This window comes from Phaenicophaeus curvirostris, chromosome 23 (assembly GCF_032191515.1).
Source record: "Phaenicophaeus curvirostris isolate KB17595 chromosome 23, BPBGC_Pcur_1.0, whole genome shotgun sequence".
NCBI classification, from domain to species: Eukaryota; Metazoa; Chordata; class Aves; order Cuculiformes; family Cuculidae; genus Phaenicophaeus; species Phaenicophaeus curvirostris.
The window spans coordinates 1,228,633-1,249,700 of NC_091414.1; the positions used below are offsets into that span (position 1 = coordinate 1,228,633).

Sequence of the window (21,068 nt, forward strand, 5' to 3'; positions counted from 1 at the left end):
ATGACAGAAATCAGGGTTCTAACATATGGCCTAGAAAGCTTCAAGCTTCCTGCTTTAAGGGGGAAAACCTTTATTTCTAAATCCTTGTAATGAGGACTTTGTGCAGTTCTTGTTCCTGTGGCTGGTGTTAGCTTGGGCCAGCGATGAGGAAAAGGGCTGGAGGATCCCAGTCTGAGCTGCACTGAAGGGAAGCAGAGAGGGAGCGGCTGGAGCAGCAGTGAGCACAGAAATACTGGCATTCAAAGTGCTTTTGGCTGGGCTGCTCTGCTGGTACCTCAGCGGAGAGCGATCCAGGGAGGATGTAACCCTGCGGCGAGTGATGCCCGGAGACCTTTGCTTCGAGCACAGCAGTGATTTTGCTGCGCAAAAGGAATGTCAGGATATGCCATACAGGGATTTTCGGCTGCCTAAGGAATGTGATATCTCCTGAGAGAAGAGGGCAAAGCAATATTGATTATTGTCGCGCTGAAACGGGGCAATAGCCCATCAGCAGAAGTCCAGCGATTCAGCTGTACAGCTGCCAAAGCCACGAGCTGGAGGGGAAGATGAATTTCCCACCAAAGATCCATAACACGTTTGACTGCCAGGGCTGGACTGTGCCACAGGGATGGGAATTTATTCCTCATGCAAGCTGGTGACAGGTAAAGGTCTGAAAAATATGAAGCCAGATAGCCTTCCAGTGCTGTGGGAAGCAGATGCCGGCTTCTCCGAGGGAATCCTGAATACAATTATACGTGTTTTGAAACCGGTGACAGATTCTGTCCCAGAAAAGAAGAGGCTCCCTGCAGCTGGCACGGATCAAAAAGAGGCATTCTGTAGCAGTTTTAAAGAGAAAATATCAGGACAATAGGAAATTATAATGTGGTAACACACACAGTGTCCCGAGATTCTTCAGAAGCAATAAAGCCTCAAGGCATCTCATTTCAGAGCCCAACAGTGCTCCGCTTTAACGACATTAAATTTATGTTGTCCAGAAGGCCTGATGTAGCGTAATAACTTCCAGGCCAACTGCTGCACAGGAGACACCTTTACAAATCCCTGCACAGAAGCCTGGTGGCTCTCAGGTGCCGGAGTCAGACGCAGGCACGAAGCGGAGCCAAACAAAGGCACCGCACGGGAACCAGCCCTGCACTGGCTCCAGAGTCAGAAAACAGACATAGACATGTAACATTCATCTGCGTGATAAAGGGCTGAAAGAAACAAGATGAAGAAAACGAATGTTTAGAAAATCCTGCATTTCCATCAATCTGCCTGGCAGCACGAGGACCCCTAGCAATGTAAGAGGGAAAGCTGGGGAGGGGCTCTTGATCAGGGAGGGCAGGGACAGGACAAGGGAGAATGGTTTTGAGCAGAAAGAGGGGAGATTGAGATGAGATCTTGGGAAGAAATGTCTTCCTGTGAGGGTGGGGAGGCCCTGGCCCAGGTTGCCCAGAGCAGGGGTGGCTGCCCCATCGCTGGAGGGGTTCAAGGCCAGGCTGGATGGGGCTTGGAGCCCCTGATCCAGTGGGAGGTGTCCCTGCCCATGGCAGGGGTGGGACTGGATGGGCTTTGGGGTCCCTTCTGACTCAAACCATTCTGTGATTCTCGAATATGATTGGTGGTCCAAGGTCAGAGTGCATGCACTTGGCAGGTAAAAGTAAATTAAAACTTACTCAACAGAGCATCCTCAGACAAACCTACCCACAGACCCAGAGGTGGCCTTTCCAAAAATTCTTTTCCTAAAAAGCTCATACAGAATCCTAGACGTCTTCCAAATTTTGGAGTCGCTGCTAACCTTGACAACTTCAGTTTGTTTCTCATTTTCGGGCTGGCATCTGCACATTCATTGATACCTCCCTGTTATTATTGTGCCTCGGCACATAACGCTTAAAACCAGGAGAGACTGAAAGCAAAACAACTGAATCATGATAGGAAACGCATGGATGCCACTGCCCATTGATAAGGTGATGCTTAAACTTATTAACACCTTAGACTTCTCGAGACTTTCTTAATTAGCTTATTTACTGGAAAGATAAACGAGAACCTGTGCAAGGTGACTCGTGAATGTGAATCAGAGGAGGAGAGAGACTGAGTTTCCTCTGGTACAGAGCGCGGGTCTCGGAGACAACTGTGGTGTGCTCAGCAGGGCTACATCTGCCTTTAATCTCCCTGTGTCCCAATAAAGGGTGGGCCCTCCAGAAACTGCACCTGCAACTGGGCTCACCCAGCAGAAACTCAGCATACGAAAAACACCAAAGGAAGGTGTAACTGAAAACAGAGGAAAGCTGCAAAGCAGGCAGGATTTGAGTGATGCCCCTCCTGCCACACCTCAGCTCCCCACTACGGGAGACGCTTGTCACCGTGTGTGTGCAAAGGAGCTGGGGGTGCAGAGCCTGAACGAGGGTTGTCCACGTGCTCCCGTCCTCTGACTGCCACCGGGGCTAAAGAAAGCTGACAACATACTTACGCACACAGACAGGCGTCTTCCCAGACCAGCGGTGATCCTGCTGGCAGATGCGCACAGACATCCCGATGAGGCGGAAGCCGGGGTTGCACTGATAAACCACGCTGCCGCGGTAGTTGTAGTTCTCCCCGTTGATCTGCCCGTTGACGATGGGACTGGGAACACCGCAGTGCCCCGCTGCACGAGGGAGACAAGAATTAGCATGAGCAGGTGTCTGCCCCTCCTGGAGGCAGCACACAGCCCCCTGCCTGGCTGCTGGATCTGAATTCGAGACTCCGCAGCCATAAATAAAACCAGAGCAGCAATAAAAACAACATATCATTTTTAAAGCTCCCCAATCTCAAACCACCTTGCATCTGCCGAGCAGTCAGGATCAAAGCCTGCTTCCTTTTTATATCTACTTAAAACCCTACAGCGTCAGCAATGCCGAGGCCTCACCTGGGATCTTGAATCGGTACCTAAAATTCCTCTTCCCTCCTAAAAGGCAACTCAGACTGTTTCCCAAACCCCCCAGACTCTACAGATGCTCACCCAGACATCGCACTTCTGCTCCGCTCCAGAGGCCGTTGGCCATGCACTCCCGCACACGGGACCCGACCAGCGTGTAGCCGGTGTTGCAGGAGAAGATCGCTGTGGCCCCGTAGCTGGTCAGCGTGCCGATCTTGTTCCCGTTGGGTGGAGTCGGCAGGTCTCCGCAGGAGATGACTGAAAGAGATCCCAGAGTACAGTAAGTGAGGGCAGGCAGGGAGCTTTTTACAGAAATGCACTCACTGACGCTTACCACAAATTATTATTGGAGTCAGAAATGAGTAGGAAAGACTATTAAACAGTTACATGGATAATGTAGTTGGGGTTGGTCAGCCTGGAGAAGAACAGTCTCCAGGGAGACCTTAAAGCAGCTTCCAGTACTGAAAGGGGCTCCAGGAAAACTGGGGAGGGGCTCCTGGTCAGACACAGGACAGGACAGCACAGCTGGGACATCGGACTTCCAGAAAAGCCACAAAATGGGACAAGGTTTCAAATCAGAAAGTGCATCCAGCTTCCTCCTCACACTTCCAGGACAGAGCTGCCGTCCAAAGCTCAGTCCCACAGAGGACAACCAGCCAGAAGTCTGGTCTGCGGGGGCAGCTGGAGCCTGGCCAGGAGCCCTTCCAAACACAAACTTCAGCTCCTTATTTTATCCACCTTTAAGATCTGCAAACCCTCTGGAGCTTTCACACTCAGCAAGAAATCAAGAGGCTCACACTGGGCGCTCCTGACCTTAGCGCCTTGCCAAGATCCTGTCATTTGAATTTAGGTGGCAATAACGGTGAAGAAATAAAGTGGGGTCAGGCTCACGCTCCCGGATCTGGTGGAAGAGCTCGTGGGAGTAAAACTGCATCTGTCACCAAAGCCGGCAGGTGTATCTAGAAACAAAGGGAGGCAGGAGGGAAGGGGAAGCTGCCATTCCAAAGGAGAAAATTTCCTGTCTCTCTTGACACTTGGAGAGAGAAAAATCCTCCACCTCTGACAAAAGACAGGATCCAAAGCTGAGCAGTCACCTCAGAACAACTGAGCGAGAGCTGCTGGTTTGCCAAGAGTGGTTCTGATTTACAGGTGATACTGTTGCCCTTGTAAACCTGGTGCTTACGCAGAATGGGAAGAAGTTAGGGCTTAAGTCAGATTTCTTTTTGTTTTCTTTCTTAAAAGCAAACTTCAGAGCATCTGGTGCCAGTGACAGCGAACCTGCTGGGACCTGACAGCAATTGATGAGTGAATGGGCTTCAGTTCTCACAGAACTTCAGATTAAATCACGAACCAGCTCAACAGATGACCTCTCTTTGCATCCAAACTCTCTTCTCCAGAGCAGTTCTGCAGCCACACCCTCCAACACCACCAAAAGCAGCCAGAGCTGTGGTATGTTTGCATGTCACACACCCACTGAATGGCAAACAGAAACCCCATCCCCTACAGAACACCCCGTGATGCCAGCCTGACCCAGTGCAGCTCCGGAGCCTTGGTTCTTACTTTTACAGGTGGGCATCGGTTCACCAATGCTCCACGTCCCGTTGGCTTGGCACCTGATGACCCGCTGGCCCGTGTAGTAGTACCCAGGGTCGCAGATGAGCATCAGCTGGGCGTTGTAGTGGTACTGGATCTCGTAGGTCAGGCGCCACCGGCCGTGCTCCACCGCGATGCTGCTGATATCGGGACAGGTGACAGCTAGAGACCAGCCGTGGTGAGCCAGGGAGAAGAAATGAGACAAAGGGGTTAGTAGGTGTTCAGTTCCGAGGCGCTTCAGGGCGTTTCAGTGAACTTTTAACAACAGGGCCGTGCGAGCATCTCTGTTTCACAGGTGGAAAACCAACGCACCATGAGAGGGAGCATCAGACCCAAGTTATGCAGGATGAGAAACTCTGCGTGCCAGCTACTGCATGTGTGAGGCAAAGCCATGCTAGAGCTGGAATACACCCCTGAATGGGCTCCCCAGCCCCCCGCGGGGCGCTGCCGCACTCACCCACGCACTGCGGGGGCTGGTTGCCGTTGCTCCACTGGCCGGCCTGCAGGCACTCGGCGCTGGGCTCCTCCCCAGGCTGCAGCTGGAAGCCCTGGTTGCAGTGGTACACGGCTCTCGTGCCCACCGTGTACTCCTTCCCAAAGACGATTCCGTTCTTTGGGGCTCTGGGAACTCCGCAGGAGAGAGCTGGGAAGGAGAGGGAGAAGAGCGCAACTGAGAAATCAACCAGCTTCCCATATTATCACGGATTTGTGGCGAGCGAGCTGAAAGCCCAGCTCCCAAGCTCTCCTGTTCACAAGAGCTCCAGCCCCCGCTGAACCCCGAGGCTGCAATGAATGCCCCTTTCCCAGAGGATCAGATTTTCAACTCCTGCCTATCGGTGTGGTGGCAGCAAAGCCAGCGTCGAATACTGATTTCTACTGGAAGAGACTCCGGCTGGCGCTTTCTCTAATATCTGTGATACAAAATGCATCAACACAGGATTCAGAGTTTTCACACAGAGATAAAGGATTAGATAGCAATAACGTTTTGTATTTACATCCCACAGCATCAACAACCTGAAAGCCCTTTCCAGCAGCACTTCTGGATTACATAAGGCAGCAAATTGTATAATTATGTTGTGGCAGAAGGAAGGCTAAATTTAGCATTACGGCTGAGAAGGTAAGGAGGGAATTCAGGGGAAAAACTGATCAACAGGCACAATGCCAACCGGCTGCTCGAGATGGCAGCACCTGGGAAAAGATGCTCCATGCTGCGCCTGCCGAGATCCTCGGTCCCACCACCACAAGAGCGGCCGAGCAGGGCAGCAAGGGGACCAGCAGGTTACAGAGATATGAGCAGCAGCCTAATACAGACTGGAATCACATTCATTTACGCTGCGAGGGTTTTGTAAGATGTGACAAGCGCCAGTACCCTCTCCTCTACCACTGGGAACACCAGCACTGAGAGTCTGCCACTCAGAGCTGATTTTTTCCCTCTATCAGCATTCAGAAGTGCTGGGAAATCAAGCTCAGACCTGCCCTAAAGCCACCACAGGTTCCAAACCCTCTGAATTTTGGCTCTGGAGTGAGCCCGTCTCGCTCAGGTTGGAGACGCGCAGCCCACAGGGTGACCCGAGGGAAGAGCAGCCTGAGACCAGCAGCCAGCGGGGCTGCCAACAGCCTCTGCGGCGCATCGAGATGAGCAGAGCCGGCTGGCAAGCACTGATTTGGATGCCAACACCTAACCCAAACAATTGTCTGCATTTTTACTGCACTCTAAAGGAAATCTATTCCTTCCCTGAGCAGCCTGAGCTGCTCCCACTCAGCTAATGGATGAGCTGGAGGCTGAGTCTATGTCTCCTGAGCCACATGCTGACACTTCAACACACATTCACCTTCCTGTTATTCCCTCTGCAGGCAAACGGGGGTGAGACAGTCTGAAAAGTCACCTTCTGGTGACACGGACCCCGCTGAGCACGGAAAAGGAGGGACTGGATTTACTGCGCACAGCATCAGCACAAACACTGGAACCTTCTACCGCTCAAGGTCCACAACACCGTTATCCCACACTGCTATGTGAGCGGCCGGAGCCCCAGCCCAGAGCCCAGTAACACTGCACCTTGCAGATGCTGGTGTTGCTAATAGGTGTGAGTAATTCAGCAGGCTCGTATTAGCACGATCAGGCACATCCCTGGTTGAAATGATAATCACACGTATGTCACTTCATCGAGCTAAGGAGCTTGGCGAATCTCTCTACAAGGCTGGGTGTCTAGACAAGCAGCCACGCTGAATACCAATTTCACTCTGAGGCAGAAGAAGAGGGGACCTGGTAAGTCCTACCCTTTCGCTCCTGCCCGGCAGCTCTCTAATCACTCCTTCCTGCTGTCGCATCCCATCGAAGAGGCTGCTGAGAACGCCGACCCCCTTCCCACACCACTGACCCAAGCAAAGCCTTCTCCTTTCTCCCTTCAATCCTCTTCTGCAGCCTCACGCTTTGCTAAAACTCCCCCCCTCTCATTTGTCACCAGGAAACCGAGGTGGAGGGACTGACAGGGAGGGACACGGCGTGAAAGTAGACCAGTGCTCCTGGGCAGGGAGGCTGAGCTGCCACTCACCTTCATTTCCCTGCCTGAGGAAAGGACGACTGGCTGCTGCCTGGTCATAGAATCATAGAATAGTTTGGGTTGGAAGAGATCTTAAAGATCACTTAGCTCCAACCTCCCTGCTATGGGCAGGGCCATCCCGCTAGATCAGGTCCTGCCTGCTCCCTGTCCACCTCTCAAGTGGTCTGTTTGATCATTTAGAGTCTTCCCATTGCGTAAGCCCTTCCCTGGTACAGAAGTCAGCAATAATTCAGTGCCTCTAGGCCAGCTGCAGTTAACTAAAAATGTCATTAAGCCAACAGATGTAAAAAAAACCAAACCCAAAGCTATTGCTTTCCTCACCTGCAGCTGGTTGGGCTACAAAACAAAGATGACTGGGCAGGGAGAGCCAACTGGGGCTGCAACGTCTGCTGCGCTGCACCTGTGGCAGGATCCTTCCTTCCCTGCAAATCCAGCATCCTTGAGCACAACGTTGGTATTAGTTAATTTTTTATTTACAGAGCCCTGCAGAAAGCAGAGAAGCTGGATTGTTGTGGTGGCGATAAACTCAGCATCTGCTCCAAAGGCTCAAATCCACCAGAATCAGAGATGACAAAAAAGAATCGTTGCTCCAGGGGAAAGCAAAGCAGCATTTGGCTTGGAGACCCATGGAGAGCACGGTCCAGGGAAAAAGAAGCACTTACAGGGGTTCAGAGGGACAAAAACTGCCTGCAGGAAGATGATGTGCTAGGAAAAGGGACAGAGGCTATGAAAGCAAATCTGCAGCTGGGATTCCAAAAACAAAGCAACTTACTAATAGGCAGCGGGGATGGAAAAGGCACATTAGATCATCTCGTGTTCCCCTTCATTGTATCAATGCAGGATTGTTCCCTGCAGAATATTCTCTGCTGCTTCCACAAATGTCAGCTAGGATGGAGCATGTAGTAAAGATTATTCAGAGGGGACTGGGAAGGGGAAGAGGATTATGCGCTGGCCGAAGGGAGCTATGGGAAATGTCATAACCAGACCATGTGTTTGCAAGTACTCTGGTTCCTTCCTCCTGACACAGCTGATCGTGTGAGCCATTCCTGCAGTGTTCCCAAAGCCCTGTCATGTGGTCCTGGCCACCAGAAACCAAGAGAAACTGAGTGCAGCCCAAAACAAGAGGTTGCCAGTTGGCTTTGAATAAAGAATAAAAGAATAAAGCAAAGTGCTGTTGGATTTTATGAAGCTGAAGTGGGCAAGGAGAGCGGAGCAAGCCCTGGCTATCGGCTGCTGGAGGCCAGGCGGGGGAGCTGCTCTGCCATGGATTCTCCTACAGCTCCAGCTCACTGCAACTTGCTCACCTGCTGCATCCTTCGCAAGGCACTTGATAACCATGGGACAGTATTAAGATTCCTAATGTAAAAACAGAGAGAGGAGGAGACTTTCCCAAAGAAGAATTCCAGCACACCAGGGCAGGAAGGACTGAGCTGCATTTGTACCTATTCTTCATTACAGGCTTTTCCTTAGAAAGAGACACAGTACATCAGAGAAATTCCTTACGCTGGGCTAAAGATTCAGGAGGCACAGTTGCCATGACAGCCCCTCGCACTCGCTGGTCTTACATCTGCTCCTTCCAGCAGTCAGCGTTTGTGCCCATTCGCTCTATCGTGTGGGCTAAATCACTCTCAGCTCATGCCCAGATTCCCATTGCCAATGGGACTGGGTGGCTTGGTTGTGGTTTCCTCCTTTTCGTTCACCTTTAAATAAATCCAGCCTGGAGAGGGCTCCAAAAGGATGGAAGCACCCATAGCACAAACCCACCCTTGAGCTGCACGACTGGGCAATTTCAAGAGACCAATTGATTCCAGAGCACAGAAGAGATTTTCCAAGGCTCCTTGGTCCTTCCCACACTAAATAATCCTGCTTTTCCTCATGGCTTGGACTGACAACAATGCAGACACTGCAATGAGATTTTGCCTACACTGTCTCCACTCTCTGGCTACTTTCCAGGGAAGTCAATGCAATATTAATCCCCAGCGCTCTGTCCCCTTGGAACGTGGATGAATGTTCAAAGGCACTGAAAGGCTTCATCAGAATAAAGACAGGCATTCTATCAACACAAAGGAACAGGGATGATTGGCAGGCTGAGAAAAAGGTGCAATCAGACACAGAACACAGTGAGGGAGATGGAACAGCACCGAAGCACAGCCCCTGGGGCACACTGCCCCGTTCTCCCCTCACTCCCACGCCTGGAAGGAGCCCTGCGCCAAGTATGATATGTCATAAAGATTACGGTTAATTAGGAGGAGATGTGGAAAGAACAACTACATGTCTAAATCTTACATGAAGCCAACGGAAACTGGGCACCATCAGAATCCCAAGAAATTTCTCAGCCCCCGCTGAAAGACGCAGCTCTAAAAGGGCACTTCCAGAAATACCAAAGGAAATTCCAGTCACTAAAACCCTGCTGGAGCCATGGCCCTGCCAGCCTTTCCTGATTCTTGCAAGCTATAGCTTCTGCCCTTAACCAAGGCTTGGCTGGCTCTTCACTGAGAGTTCAAACATTCCTACAGCCTTTGCACAGATGCTTCTTTTTCTCTCCCAGGCCACAATTAGCCCAATGACTCCCTTCCCTCCTTGCTCATCGATGCCCAAGGCCTTGGATTCAGAGGAGCCCTTGGGCACCACTGCCCACCCGCAGCTCAAAGCCTGTTCTCAGCAGGCACCGGGGAGGGAATTACAGCAGGTTTTTACATCTCCTGCATTTCCTTCAGTCCTTCCGAGGACTCTGGAACCTCGTAACGATCCATTTGCCTGCTCTCACCTTGGCACAGGGGGATGGCTTCTTTCCAGTGGAAGTAGCCCTGGGGGTGCTGGGTGCAGGTGGTGGTGCTGTGCCCCACCAGCCGGTAGCCGATGTCACAGCCGAAGCGGATGGAGCTGCCAGGGCGCAGCCCTGTCTGGCTGAGGATCAGCCCGTGGGCCGGTGGCTGCGGGAGGCTGCAGTACGGAGCTGGAGAGAAGGGCAGAGGGAAATAAATAAATCATTGGCTGGGCTTTATCAAGACAAATGCCCTTCCTGTTCTCCGGAGTTACAGCGTGCTCACCATAACCTCAGGCTGTACAAGAAATAGAGAACTCGTGATGGATAAATACAAAGTCAAAGGGGGAGAGCGGGCAGCACTACTGTCCAAGTTTCACTCGGCTCTAGAAATAAAGACTAATTTCTGATAATTAAATATTACTTAATTCATTTACTGAGTAAAGTCATTATTTATTTATGACACACTGGCAAGTTCTCAACCCAGTTTTCTAACTTCCATTAATTAAGATTTGCTAAGTACCCAAAGACAGTAATTAATTCCCAGGAATTCTCAGCAAACATTGAGTATCCAGCAGTGGTTTTGTGCTGAATGAGGAACGGAGACTCCCTGGGGTCCTGTTCCTCTGGAGAGGTGGCAGAACACCTGACCAGGAGCACAACACATTTTAAACTGCAAACGCAGCAGCACCACCAGTCACGTCTAAGTTGCGCTGCACGCGCCAAGCAGCTCCTACCACAAGTTATGTTTTGAGACGTTCATCTTCAAACACTGCAAAATGGCCCCACTGGAAGGCCACAACAATTCAGTAGCACCTCAGACTTTACCGTGAAGCACTAGGGTTCCGTGCATCCAGAGCCACGGTCACATCTCTGCTTCCAACTCCTGAACCAGCCAAAGCTTCCCAGTTTCTGCTGGAAATAGCCCTGCCTTCCCCAGCCTCCCCAGCTCCGCACGAGCCCGGCCCCACGTGCCTTGGCAGCTCCTGCTGCCACAGATGGCCCCGTTCCTGGCACAGGCTGAGCCTCTGCTGAGCGCTTACCGGAGTAGCGGATTTTGAAGCCTTTTCTGTTGTAGGCGTGATCAGAGGACCAACGCAGATAGACCTTGTTCCCGCTGCTGGTGACGGTCAGAGGGGCAGAGTAGTTGCCACTCAGCGACAGGAGCAGTGGACTCTGGCCAGAGGGACCTGTGGGGAAGGAGGGGATGAAAGTCAGGGCTGGCACACACACTCATGGGCCTCGCGGGCCAGGATGAGCTCCTGCAGGAGGAGCAGGTGTATTGTGGAACAGGAGCTTTCACCACGAGTCCAGGACTGGCAGCTCACACTCAGGGTTCTTTGACGACACAAGTCCTGGTGCTGACACCTGGCTCCTGGGAAACCGATGGCAAACAGAGCCTGGTTGATCGCAGGAAGACCAGGATTTTGCTCCAGGCAGCAATGCCTTCAGCTCAAGTCCAGATGGGAAACCACAGGAGCAACAGCAGAGGACTTGTGTTCTGCGTTTGGTTACAAAGCTGCACCGCTGTGAATATTGACAGATCCCCTCTCGGGCTGTGAGGACTCATGGGCCTAGAAATACGGTCTGTATGGCCTTTGGGAATGTGAAGCCCACCCTTCCAGCTTGTCCTTTTGCAGCAACCTCCACTACAATTTCTCCCAGGAGATTGATAACTCCTGCCCCTTGGAAAAATAAGTTAGAGTCACCCAAAACTCAAATCGTTGATATTATCTTTTCCAGAGAATCAACAAGTCTTGGGAGGAGCTTTCTTTAAGTCCAGCAGGAGGTTGCAGGCATAGTGGTGGAAAGCTCTCCCCAAAGCGCTCTGGGAACACAGGTCAAAGATGAACAAAACTCTGCTGTTTCTTTCCTTTCCCCCCTCAGTCACCAGGCAAGTCAACCTGTCGAATCTCTTACCGTCGAAGATTTCAAACTCGTCATATTGCTTCTCACTCAGGAAGTACTCGATGGTGAGGGAGATGTTAAACCCAGGCTCCACCTTCACCACCCAAGAACATGTCTGAAAGTGAGGGTAGCTCCCCAGGAAGCTCTGGCTGAGGATCACACCGGTGGAGTCCGTCATAACCTGGTTCATCGGACAGTGCACTGCAGGGAACGGGAAGGAGAGACAACAGCACATGAAATCCCTTATTGAGGAAAGCAACAAGATATTACAGCCAAGGAGGTCTCCATAAGTCAGGTCAAGATAGAGCACAGCTCCCGCCCAGGTACATCCCCTGCACACCCTGTTCCTCGGGGTTCACTGAGAATCCCTAAGCCTTACTGCAGCTCCAAATAAAGCATGTTTCCTTTCCCCAAATCTGAGCAATTGCCACATTTATCACAAAAGGCAAAAAGCAACAATGCAAACAATCTCAACTGTCTCTGCGTTATTCCACATCTCTCTCTAAACGAACGGCACTGCAACCGAGCAAGTCAAGTTACAAAAGACTCCCCAGGATTCCCTGGAAACTTTATTATTGGAGTTAGAACAAGGTGTGGAGCTGCAGCCTTATCCCAGGTCACCCTCAGAGCCATTAACTAGGACAGAAGAACTCCAGTCCGTTTCCTAATTAGTGCAGCCTGTTCAGTTCTGAACAGGCTAGAAGCCACCTAGAAGCCCTAAATAAAAAGGCCAGCAAAAACACCCCAGAAGTGGAGGCGAGCAAAAAGCTTAAAAAGAAAGGGGTCTTTATTTCTCCATAATTGTCACTAAAGCCCAGTGCAAACACTGCACTTGTATTAATAGAAAACAGCCAGAACCATCCAGAAAGAGCAGTGCATTCTTTCCAAATCTTTAATCCCATCGGTGATTTTTTGACCTCTATAAATTGGTGGCCAGATGTAATTTTAGCAGTCCCTTTACCCCCAGGCTAACAACCATCAGTAAATAATTGAATGACCTCCCTTTCTCTCCTTCAGTTCATGCTATTTCAGAGAGAATAAAGCTGTAGAAAAATATCCCATTATATGGTAAAAATGTGCAGATAGGAGGGAACGAAGGAGATGAAATAATCGCGGCTGGAGCGAACAAAAGTACCGGCAGGAATCCAGGGGATAAATAAGGTAACATGGAAGCATCTCTGGGATCCCTCCTGAGCGGCAGCAAGGTGCACAGCGCAGCCTACGTGGGGCTTTAATTTCTCTCCCATGTAATCATACACCCTGTGGCACTAAAGAGAAGCTGTTCCTCCAGCACTGCCTCGCCGGAGGAGCTCGCTGCGCGGCAGCCTGATCTCCCTTTGGCTGTTCACGCGTCAGAGCGACCTGTCAGCGCGGAACTCCTCCTCCCTCACAGTGTAAGGACATCTGGGGGCCTGGTCTAATGACTTCTCCAATGCAGTCGCACCCAGCACCTTGGGCCTCTGCTCAGTCCCTGCTCAGGGAAGTACAAACTCAAAGTGTCTTCCTGAACTGGAGGTTGGGGTGTAATCGAAGGGCACCTGCTGTGAGGCAACCACCCTCGGAAGGTGTGGAGACCCAGCAGGTTCCTCAGAGCCCATGGAGGGTAGAGGAACTTGGAATCATAAAATTGTTTAGGCTGGAAAAGACCTTTAAGAACATCAAGTCCAACCGTTAACCTAACACTGCCAAGTTCACCACTAAACCATGTCCCTAAGCACCACATCCACACAGCTTTTAAATCCCTCCAGGGATGGTGACTCATGCACTTCACTGGACAGCCTCTTCCAGCGCTCGACAACCCTTCCCGTGAATCACTTTCCCTATCATTTATCAGAGGGTGGATGCCATAAATCACTCAGCGACTCTCTCATGTTATTTGCTGGCTGCTGCTTGAGCCCAGCCAAGGTCCTCGACCCCGGGACAGTCTGCAAGGCAGGTCAGGAGAACGGCTGTTTCCTGCACAGAGCTCTCTTGCAACCCTCCCCACAGGGCCCTGATGGGTGAGTCTGCACTACTGGGACTCTGAAGATCTGAGGATTAACCCCAAGGATGCAGTATATGCAAAGAAATCTCCCTCAGCTGCCATTCAGCTTGCTCCCTCCCTTAGCCAGCCCCTTGTCTCGCCTCGGGAAGCTTTGGCTGCCACGCGGGGCGCACCCGGCTTTACCTTCACACGTAGGGGGAGGTCCTTCAAACTGGAGATGAGTGCCTAGTTTGCAGGTCAGGATTTCATTTCCAATCAGGGTAAAGCCAGGAAGGCACCTGTACCTCACTATGTCACCTACGGACAGAAACAGAAAACATCTCAATGCAAGAGAATGATCAATTCAGAACCAGAGCATCCTGAGTCGGAAGGGACAAGGATCATCGAGTCCAACTCCTGTCCCTGCACAGGACACCCCAACATTGACCCCAGTTCATCAAGGCTGAACCATGGCCTGGGAAGAGGGAACTGCAGGGGCCTCTCAATTGTGCTTCTGCCATCGAGCTCTGGAACAACCGCGCAGGAATGAAAGGTACAGATGTAGAAATAAAAGGCATAGGAAGGTATGCTGGAGTCGCAGTTGGAATAAACTGCTGTCACGCCACTGAGACTATTATGATTTGTGCAAGCTACTTCAGGTGGAGACTTCCCTCAAAGGGAGCAGACAGTGAGAAAAGCTGCTTTACAAAAATCACAGCTACTTTGCCGGCTGCAGACACGCTGAAAATGCGGATGTAACCGTGAGCAACAGTAAAAAACACAAAAAGCACAGTCAATACGGGTGAAAGGTTCCCAAAAACAGAATAACGGCTGCTCAGCTTTCACACAATGCTTTGTTTGAAACACCTGAAAACTATTTATTGTGGCAGAGATTTCTGAATGTTTCTGAACAAGCTCAAGAATTTCACAAAAGCAAAACCACTTCTGTACTAACAGAAAGGAAAAGCCTTGGGACAACCGGATCAACTTGACTCCGTACGACCAGCAGGTGTTGAGCAATGTCACGTGCACCTCCCCACCCCACACCCCACTACACGCGTGACGAGGTCTCCTGAGACCCCAGATACAGGGTTACAACACGCGTGTGTCTTCTGTGCACTGCCAGCAGCTGGAGAGGGGGGAAGGAGGACCAAGAGGACCGCGAGAGGCTACCTATGTTAAACTCTTCGTTCTCGGTGATGATTTCTGCATTGGGAACGATGGTGGGTGGCTGACATCTGAAGAGCTGGTAGGCTGGAAGAGAGCAAAGGAAGAGCAGCAGATGTTACGCTGGGGTGAGGGCAGCCACGACCACCTGGGTGTGCACTGACATCAGAGCAAACCCTCCCTCTCCACAAGCAGAAGGAACTGGAAAAGCACAACCATTCTTTCCCCCTCCAACCCTACAGAGATGGCTCAGTTACATGTGCTCCAAAGCAGCTTGCTCCAGTTTCTTACACCAAAGAGGAACAGTCTGTGTAGATGCTAGTACCCAGAGAGCACCCCGTCTGGATGAACACCAGGAGATAACTGATGGGTGCTGATGTGAGGCACCATTACCAGCACTTTTTGGGACACCAAGAGAGCCAACGTTGGTGACCTCAGTGGAATCGGGTCCATCACAGCAGACGGAGTCTCAGAAGTTCTAGCACCAAGTACACTACTACAGTAATTATTCAGAGAATTTAATCCTTATTGCCTGTCCTTGAAGAGGGATTGCAAAACTCACTCCTTTCTCTTTAACTTGGAATTATTTATCAACTCCTTGTGCAAATAATTCCAGGAATGTTAGTGCTTTCAACTGCAAATCCTATACGCAGCCTGCGGTTCACGAAGTAGCATACGTAAGGCTGATGCCAGTGCTTCACATAAGCCAAAACTGAGCAGACCTTGGACTTTTTACCCAATTAGACATTTTTCAGGGCTGCCACTTGGCTAAATGGAAAGGCAGCATCCGGTAAAGGAGCAGAACCAATTCCTTATGGCTCACACACCTGACCAAATACATTGCAAACAGCAAAATTTCCACCAAAAAGAGAAGATCCGCTGACACTGAGCAAAAGAGAAGCACTGCTTGCAAGTATGTGGGTGTGAAAGGCTCGAGCACTGGGCTGCTGATGAAAATAAACACACAAGAGCTGAGAGCACCGTTAAATTGAAAATATGGTACCGGGGACTAAATGAATATTAATGAAAGACATTTTCTGCTATTTACTCAGCACTTCTATGCATCTTTGCTCCCCTTGCACCTGACCCCGCACAAGCATAACTTCCTCTGAAATTTATATCAGCCCTTTAATTTAAGATACTGGAGCTGCCACTGAATATTAATTCTTCCTATCTCTACTACGTCGAACTCTTCACACCGAGGCGGGCTGGCAGCAACCTTAATGAGGCTTCTAATGATGCTTAAACACACACGTAGAGAAGCAGACGCCCCATCGTCTTGCCCCAGTTTCCCTATCCAGGGTAGGATAATGCTTTCCCAATAAGTGTGTGGACAAACGTGATAATTTGAGATCAGGGAACGCACTGGAGGGGTCGCAGCCGCTTCTGGTTAAGGCAAGGGACAGGCTTACGTATCCCATGTGTGCAAGGAAGAAGAAAAAACAAACAGATGCTGTTACAGTGAGTTAAACTCAACCGGGAGGGTTAAAGGAAGAGCCAGCTCTGTAACTGGGCCAGCCAGCCCCTTCCTTGCAGTCGAGCGCAGAGAACGGATGAGCAAAGGAGCTGGGAGAGCCTGCAGGTGGGATGGGAGAGGAGCGAGAGGCAGCAGGGGAGAACCCTCCTGCCACACAGCAAAGAGCCTCCCCGGGAGGGAACAGACTGATTTGCAATCTTTTAAACAGATGTTTGACAGTGGGGGAAGAAAGAAAGGAAACCGTAACCAAAATTTAAATTAAACGCTATTTAAAAAGTGCCTGCCAGCATCTGTTGAAGTGGAAAGATAACCCAGAATTTACAGCCTTCATCTCCTCTCTGTAATGGGCCACATTTCAATAAAGGTGTGATTAAGGTGGCTTCAGCATACGGGTGGCACAGCACCAGCAAAGCTCCTTTCAACCGCACATCCATTTGTTCTCCCCAGGACAACACAGAGTCCCATCCTTGAACCCACACTGGGGCCCCCTGAGCCCTTGGGCCATAAACCCTTCCCCAGCACGCTCACACATCAGTTCACGGTGGCACCTGAACGAACCCAGTTAATAATGGGTGCAACATCATCAGTTTTCAAGGGATGCTACTGAACCTCTGCAAATTGTTCTTTTGTTTCCCTTCCTCCACCCTAAGGAAACATTTCTCTGCAGGCACTTAGCACAGCAGCCGTTCTGACACGATGCTGATATCCCTGTAAGGGAAAAGACATTTTGAAGCTGAAGGAGGACATTTCCTACGCCCTAGAACTGCCAACATGCAGAAATGAAAATAAACACCGTTGTAGATCCCGAGGAAGCTGCATTTCCTGCAGTTACACCCCAAAGGGCGATGGCAAGGATTTAACTGACTGCATCATCTGAGTCCGGGATGAAGATTCTGCCCCCTTCTCCCATCCCCTGGTGTGCAAGGCACCGCACGGAGAACAGGAGGGTAGAAAGGAGGAGAATCTCACTCTGGAAGCAACCACCTCAATCCCTTAAATCCTTGGGGCTAGGCTTTCCTGGAGCCTCTTTCAGCGCTGGAAGGAACACCCCTATAAACAATCAGCAAAAGGAACCTCAGCGTAAAGTGCTATTGAGATGAGAGAGCCACAGCAATGCCAGCGTTTAATTCACATTACAAAAGGAAGCACTCTCTGAACTGCAGCAGTGTTTACCGACTGCTCATTTCTGAGCCAAACTGCCTCAACCGTAATTTTTTGCGTAACTGTTATATACGCACCATTGTCTAGCAGCATAAATCTCAGAGTGCTTTGCAGCAGTAAACCAATTCCCTCCGAAGCCCAGCAAACGTTCTTTACGTTCAGCCTGTCCATATAACTCTTGCCTTTCGGAACTGAACATAAGCTGAGACATTCAGCACAGACTCGTTGCGTAATTCATGTACGGCTTTTGTTGATGATGTTGCCAGCAAATTACCGAAGCAAGAGGAGGTCTCCGTTCACGCTTCCCAAAATCCCAGTACTGCTGTAGGAACTTGTTAGCTAATCCAATTTAAAGTTGGGCTCGGGTTTAGTGGTGGAAAGCAAATGCTCTCATTGCGATGTAATTCCCAGCGTCTCTCTAGCACGGGCTGCTCTCACACCAACGAATCCTCAGTAATTCAGAGACTTAGAGGAACCCTTTCCCTCCCCACTGAGATGAAGTCACCTCTCCTAGAATCATAGAATCCCTTGGTTGGAAAAGACCTTTGCGATCACTGCATCTAACTGCACCTCTCCCTACTAAACTACCCCTGAGCATCTCGTCTGCCTGTCTGGACATCAGCAAAAAATTTTTCCCAGAAAGGGTCTTTGGTCCCTGGCAGAGGCTGCCCAGGGAGGGGGTTGAGTCCCCTTCCCTGGAGGGGTTTAAGGGACGGGTGGACAAGGTGCTGAAGGACATGGGTTAGTGATTGATAGGAATGGTTGGGCTTGATTATCCGGTGGGTCTCTTCCAACCTGGTGATTCTATGATTCTTTTAAACCCCTCCAGGGATGGGGACTCCATCCCCTCCCTGGGCAGCCTCTGCCAGGGCCTGAGAACGCTCTCAGTGAAGAATTTTTTCCTGATGTCTAATCAGAATGTCCCTTAGTGCATCTTGAGGCCACTCCCTCTCATCCTGTCACTTGGGAGAAGAGAGCAGCCCCCACCTCGCTACTGCCCCGCTTTCAGGCAGTTGTAGACACTGATAAGGTCACTGAACACAGATGCCATTTAAAGGCCACCGAGATGACCCAAGTGGCTTCTCACAGCACTGGGATGACAGCGCCTCACCCAGCCAGCGCCGCAGGGAAGAGGAGCTTTAACTATACAAAGCAGAGCTGTCCATAATGGATCTGCCATGGAGAGGGCAGTATTTACAGGCCTCACCTTGAGGGAGGCGTAGGGTTCGCACGGCTGTTAAGTTTGCAGGCACTTGATCTGCGCTTGAATTATCGCAACGTTACAGATGGATTTCCACATCTGCACAGCCTGCGGGACCACTTGACTGCGTAAGAGACCTCAAATGCGCAAAACCTGGGCCCTTCATGGAAGATCTCAGGTAGCAGTGTGTTCTTCCCCATCTTTTGCCCCAAATGAGTCCTCCCCACGACCGACCCGTGCCCCTCGGCGCCCCGCAGGCAGGTACAAAGCACGCGTTGCTCAGGAGGCGGTACAGACCATAGAAATAAATGGCAAATATTCCTCCGTTGGCTGCATCGCTGTGGAATTTCATCAGGACCTGATTGGAAGAGCTTTGGGCTGATTTCTTGGCCGAGTTGCCAGTGAACACACCAAGCTGTGGGGCTGTTTGCTGTGGACCATCCCTAAATCATAGATCAGAAACACAAGAAAAGAGCATTATCACATGTCCTTAATCCTGGACAACAATGATTCATTGCCCATTTTGCAGCAGGAGTCACAGTTCCCAGTTGCTGCAGTTTAGAAGGCAGTTGGGGGTCAGTCGTGGCACCTAACGCCATCCCAGCGCTGCCTCTGCAGCCCTGCAGATCCGCTCGGATTGGAGGGCTGTGTATTTCTGATTGCAAGAGGAGAACCAGAAGAGGACACTGGTAAATGCGAGTGATTTACCAACAGCTTCTTCTTCATTCAGCCTCTCTCCATAGACCGACAGCCAGAGATAAACAGCCAAAGGAAAAAACAAAAGAGCCCCAGAAAATCTGTCAGAGAAAGCAGCAGCACAACACGATTCCCACTATGTGAGTCCGAATAGGATTCACTTCAACCGAACTCTCCAACGCAGCAGGACCCACGCACTGCAGCACCGGGTGCTCTATCGATCAGCAAGAGCATCTCTCTGAAACGGAGCCTTAGCAGCAGCTCCCGTCAGCTCTCACCCTTCGCTGCACCCACCAGACAGTGATGAAATCGTTGTAGGGCTCTGTCTGCAGGACGGTGAAGTTGAGATGGATTCCGTATCCCACCGGCACTGTGAGAAGCCAAGTGCAGTCCTGGGAGTTGGGGTACTGGTTGGGGAAGCCAGGAGAGTAAACGGTACCATTCTGGGTGGTGACGTTCCCTCCACAAGGCACTGCGGGTCATCAAACAGAAACACAAACCTAATGAAGAAATGTCCCCTCCCAAAGAGTAACTCCTAGAGATCCTCTATTGTCCATTTTAATTTGGATAAAAAGACAGCAATTCTGGATACAGAGGATCCAACCCTAAAACCTTGGCCTAGCTTGCCTTGAATAATTTGTATCTGACACAAATAGATCTAACGTTTTCAACTTATTTCCATTACAATAGATTTACTAAGTGCTTCAGAGCTGAAAGGGGACTGCCAGGGTGTTTTGGACAGATGTGATAGCCAGGTGCCCAAATACACTCTCTCTTATGCCCTACTAAGAGTCTTTGGGCTCCACCAGCTGCATGGAAAACAGCTCCTGAGCAGCTCCCACCAGTGGGCAAATCCATCCACTTGTTCTGGCCTGGCCCAGAAGCGCCGAGCAGCTGGCTGCTCAGAGAGCACATCTGAGCAGGGGGGAAATGATGATTTGTAGGACAGAGGCATCCAATTCATTAATCAAGATGACAGTTCTGTTGCACTAGGAGTCTTCCAGGACCAAACGAACTTGCAAACTAAAGAGAGGCAATTAGAAACAGGGAGCGGAAAAGATGGAGGGGCAGAGGACATCCTGCTGAAGGCAGTGCAGGAGGGCCACAGCGGGACCCTGTGTCTGAGACCCGCCTACAAGCACCAGCATCTGGACCTCCCTGGCACGGAAACTCAGTCAAAACGATAGCAACATCTGCAGCGCCTTCCTGGCAACCTGCAACAGCTGAAGGCACAGGGTGAGCACACACAGCATCATCTGCTGGAGCCGGCTCTGTGCTAGAAGCCACGCAGCTGTATTAATCCAACCCTTGGCTCTGGCTAACACATCCTCCCTCCTTACACAACGTATTAACTCGGGCTCAGTGCTGAACATTCAACTCTTTTGTACGGGAGAAGCTCCACAGACTTCTACCGCCCTGACTCGATGTGCCAGATGCAAGGTTAGAGCCAGTCTCTGCATACACCCTGCCTGCTCCTGCTCTGCTTTCTCACGTGGTATGTCCAGCTGAGAAAAATACATGTATTTCTGTAGCTCCATAGGCTCCTTTGCTAAAACAAACACCCAAGAAACTTTGAGAGCCAAGTTCCTTTCTGCCCGGTGAATGCCGATTGCTGGGAACGCTCCCTGGAGCGGTGATGGAAACCTCAGCCTCGGTGCATTTATTTCAGAATTACAGCTTCTCTTTT

General features: G+C 50.7%; 1 protein-coding gene across 3 annotated transcripts in view; it reads right to left on the minus strand.

Annotated features, from left to right (window-relative positions):
* Positions 1-21,068, minus strand: part of CSMD2 (CUB and Sushi multiple domains 2) — a 277,897-nt gene that overhangs the window by 27,415 nt on the left and 229,414 nt on the right. For all 3 annotated transcript variants that reach the window (XM_069875476.1, XM_069875478.1, XM_069875479.1), the window contains 11 exons: positions 19,676-19,853; positions 18,983-19,128; positions 14,853-14,933; positions 13,884-13,997; positions 11,729-11,917; positions 10,852-10,998; positions 9,812-10,000; positions 4,941-5,126; positions 4,451-4,645; positions 2,975-3,148; positions 2,447-2,620 (listed from right to left, as the gene is read on the minus strand). In XM_069875476.1, the coding sequence (XP_069731577.1) occupies positions 2,447-2,620; positions 2,975-3,148; positions 4,451-4,645; positions 4,941-5,126; positions 9,812-10,000; positions 10,852-10,998; positions 11,729-11,917; positions 13,884-13,997; positions 14,853-14,933; positions 18,983-19,128; positions 19,676-19,853 (1,773 nt within the window). The remainder of the gene's footprint in view (positions 1-2,446; positions 2,621-2,974; positions 3,149-4,450; positions 4,646-4,940; positions 5,127-9,811; positions 10,001-10,851; positions 10,999-11,728; positions 11,918-13,883; positions 13,998-14,852; positions 14,934-18,982; positions 19,129-19,675; positions 19,854-21,068) is intronic.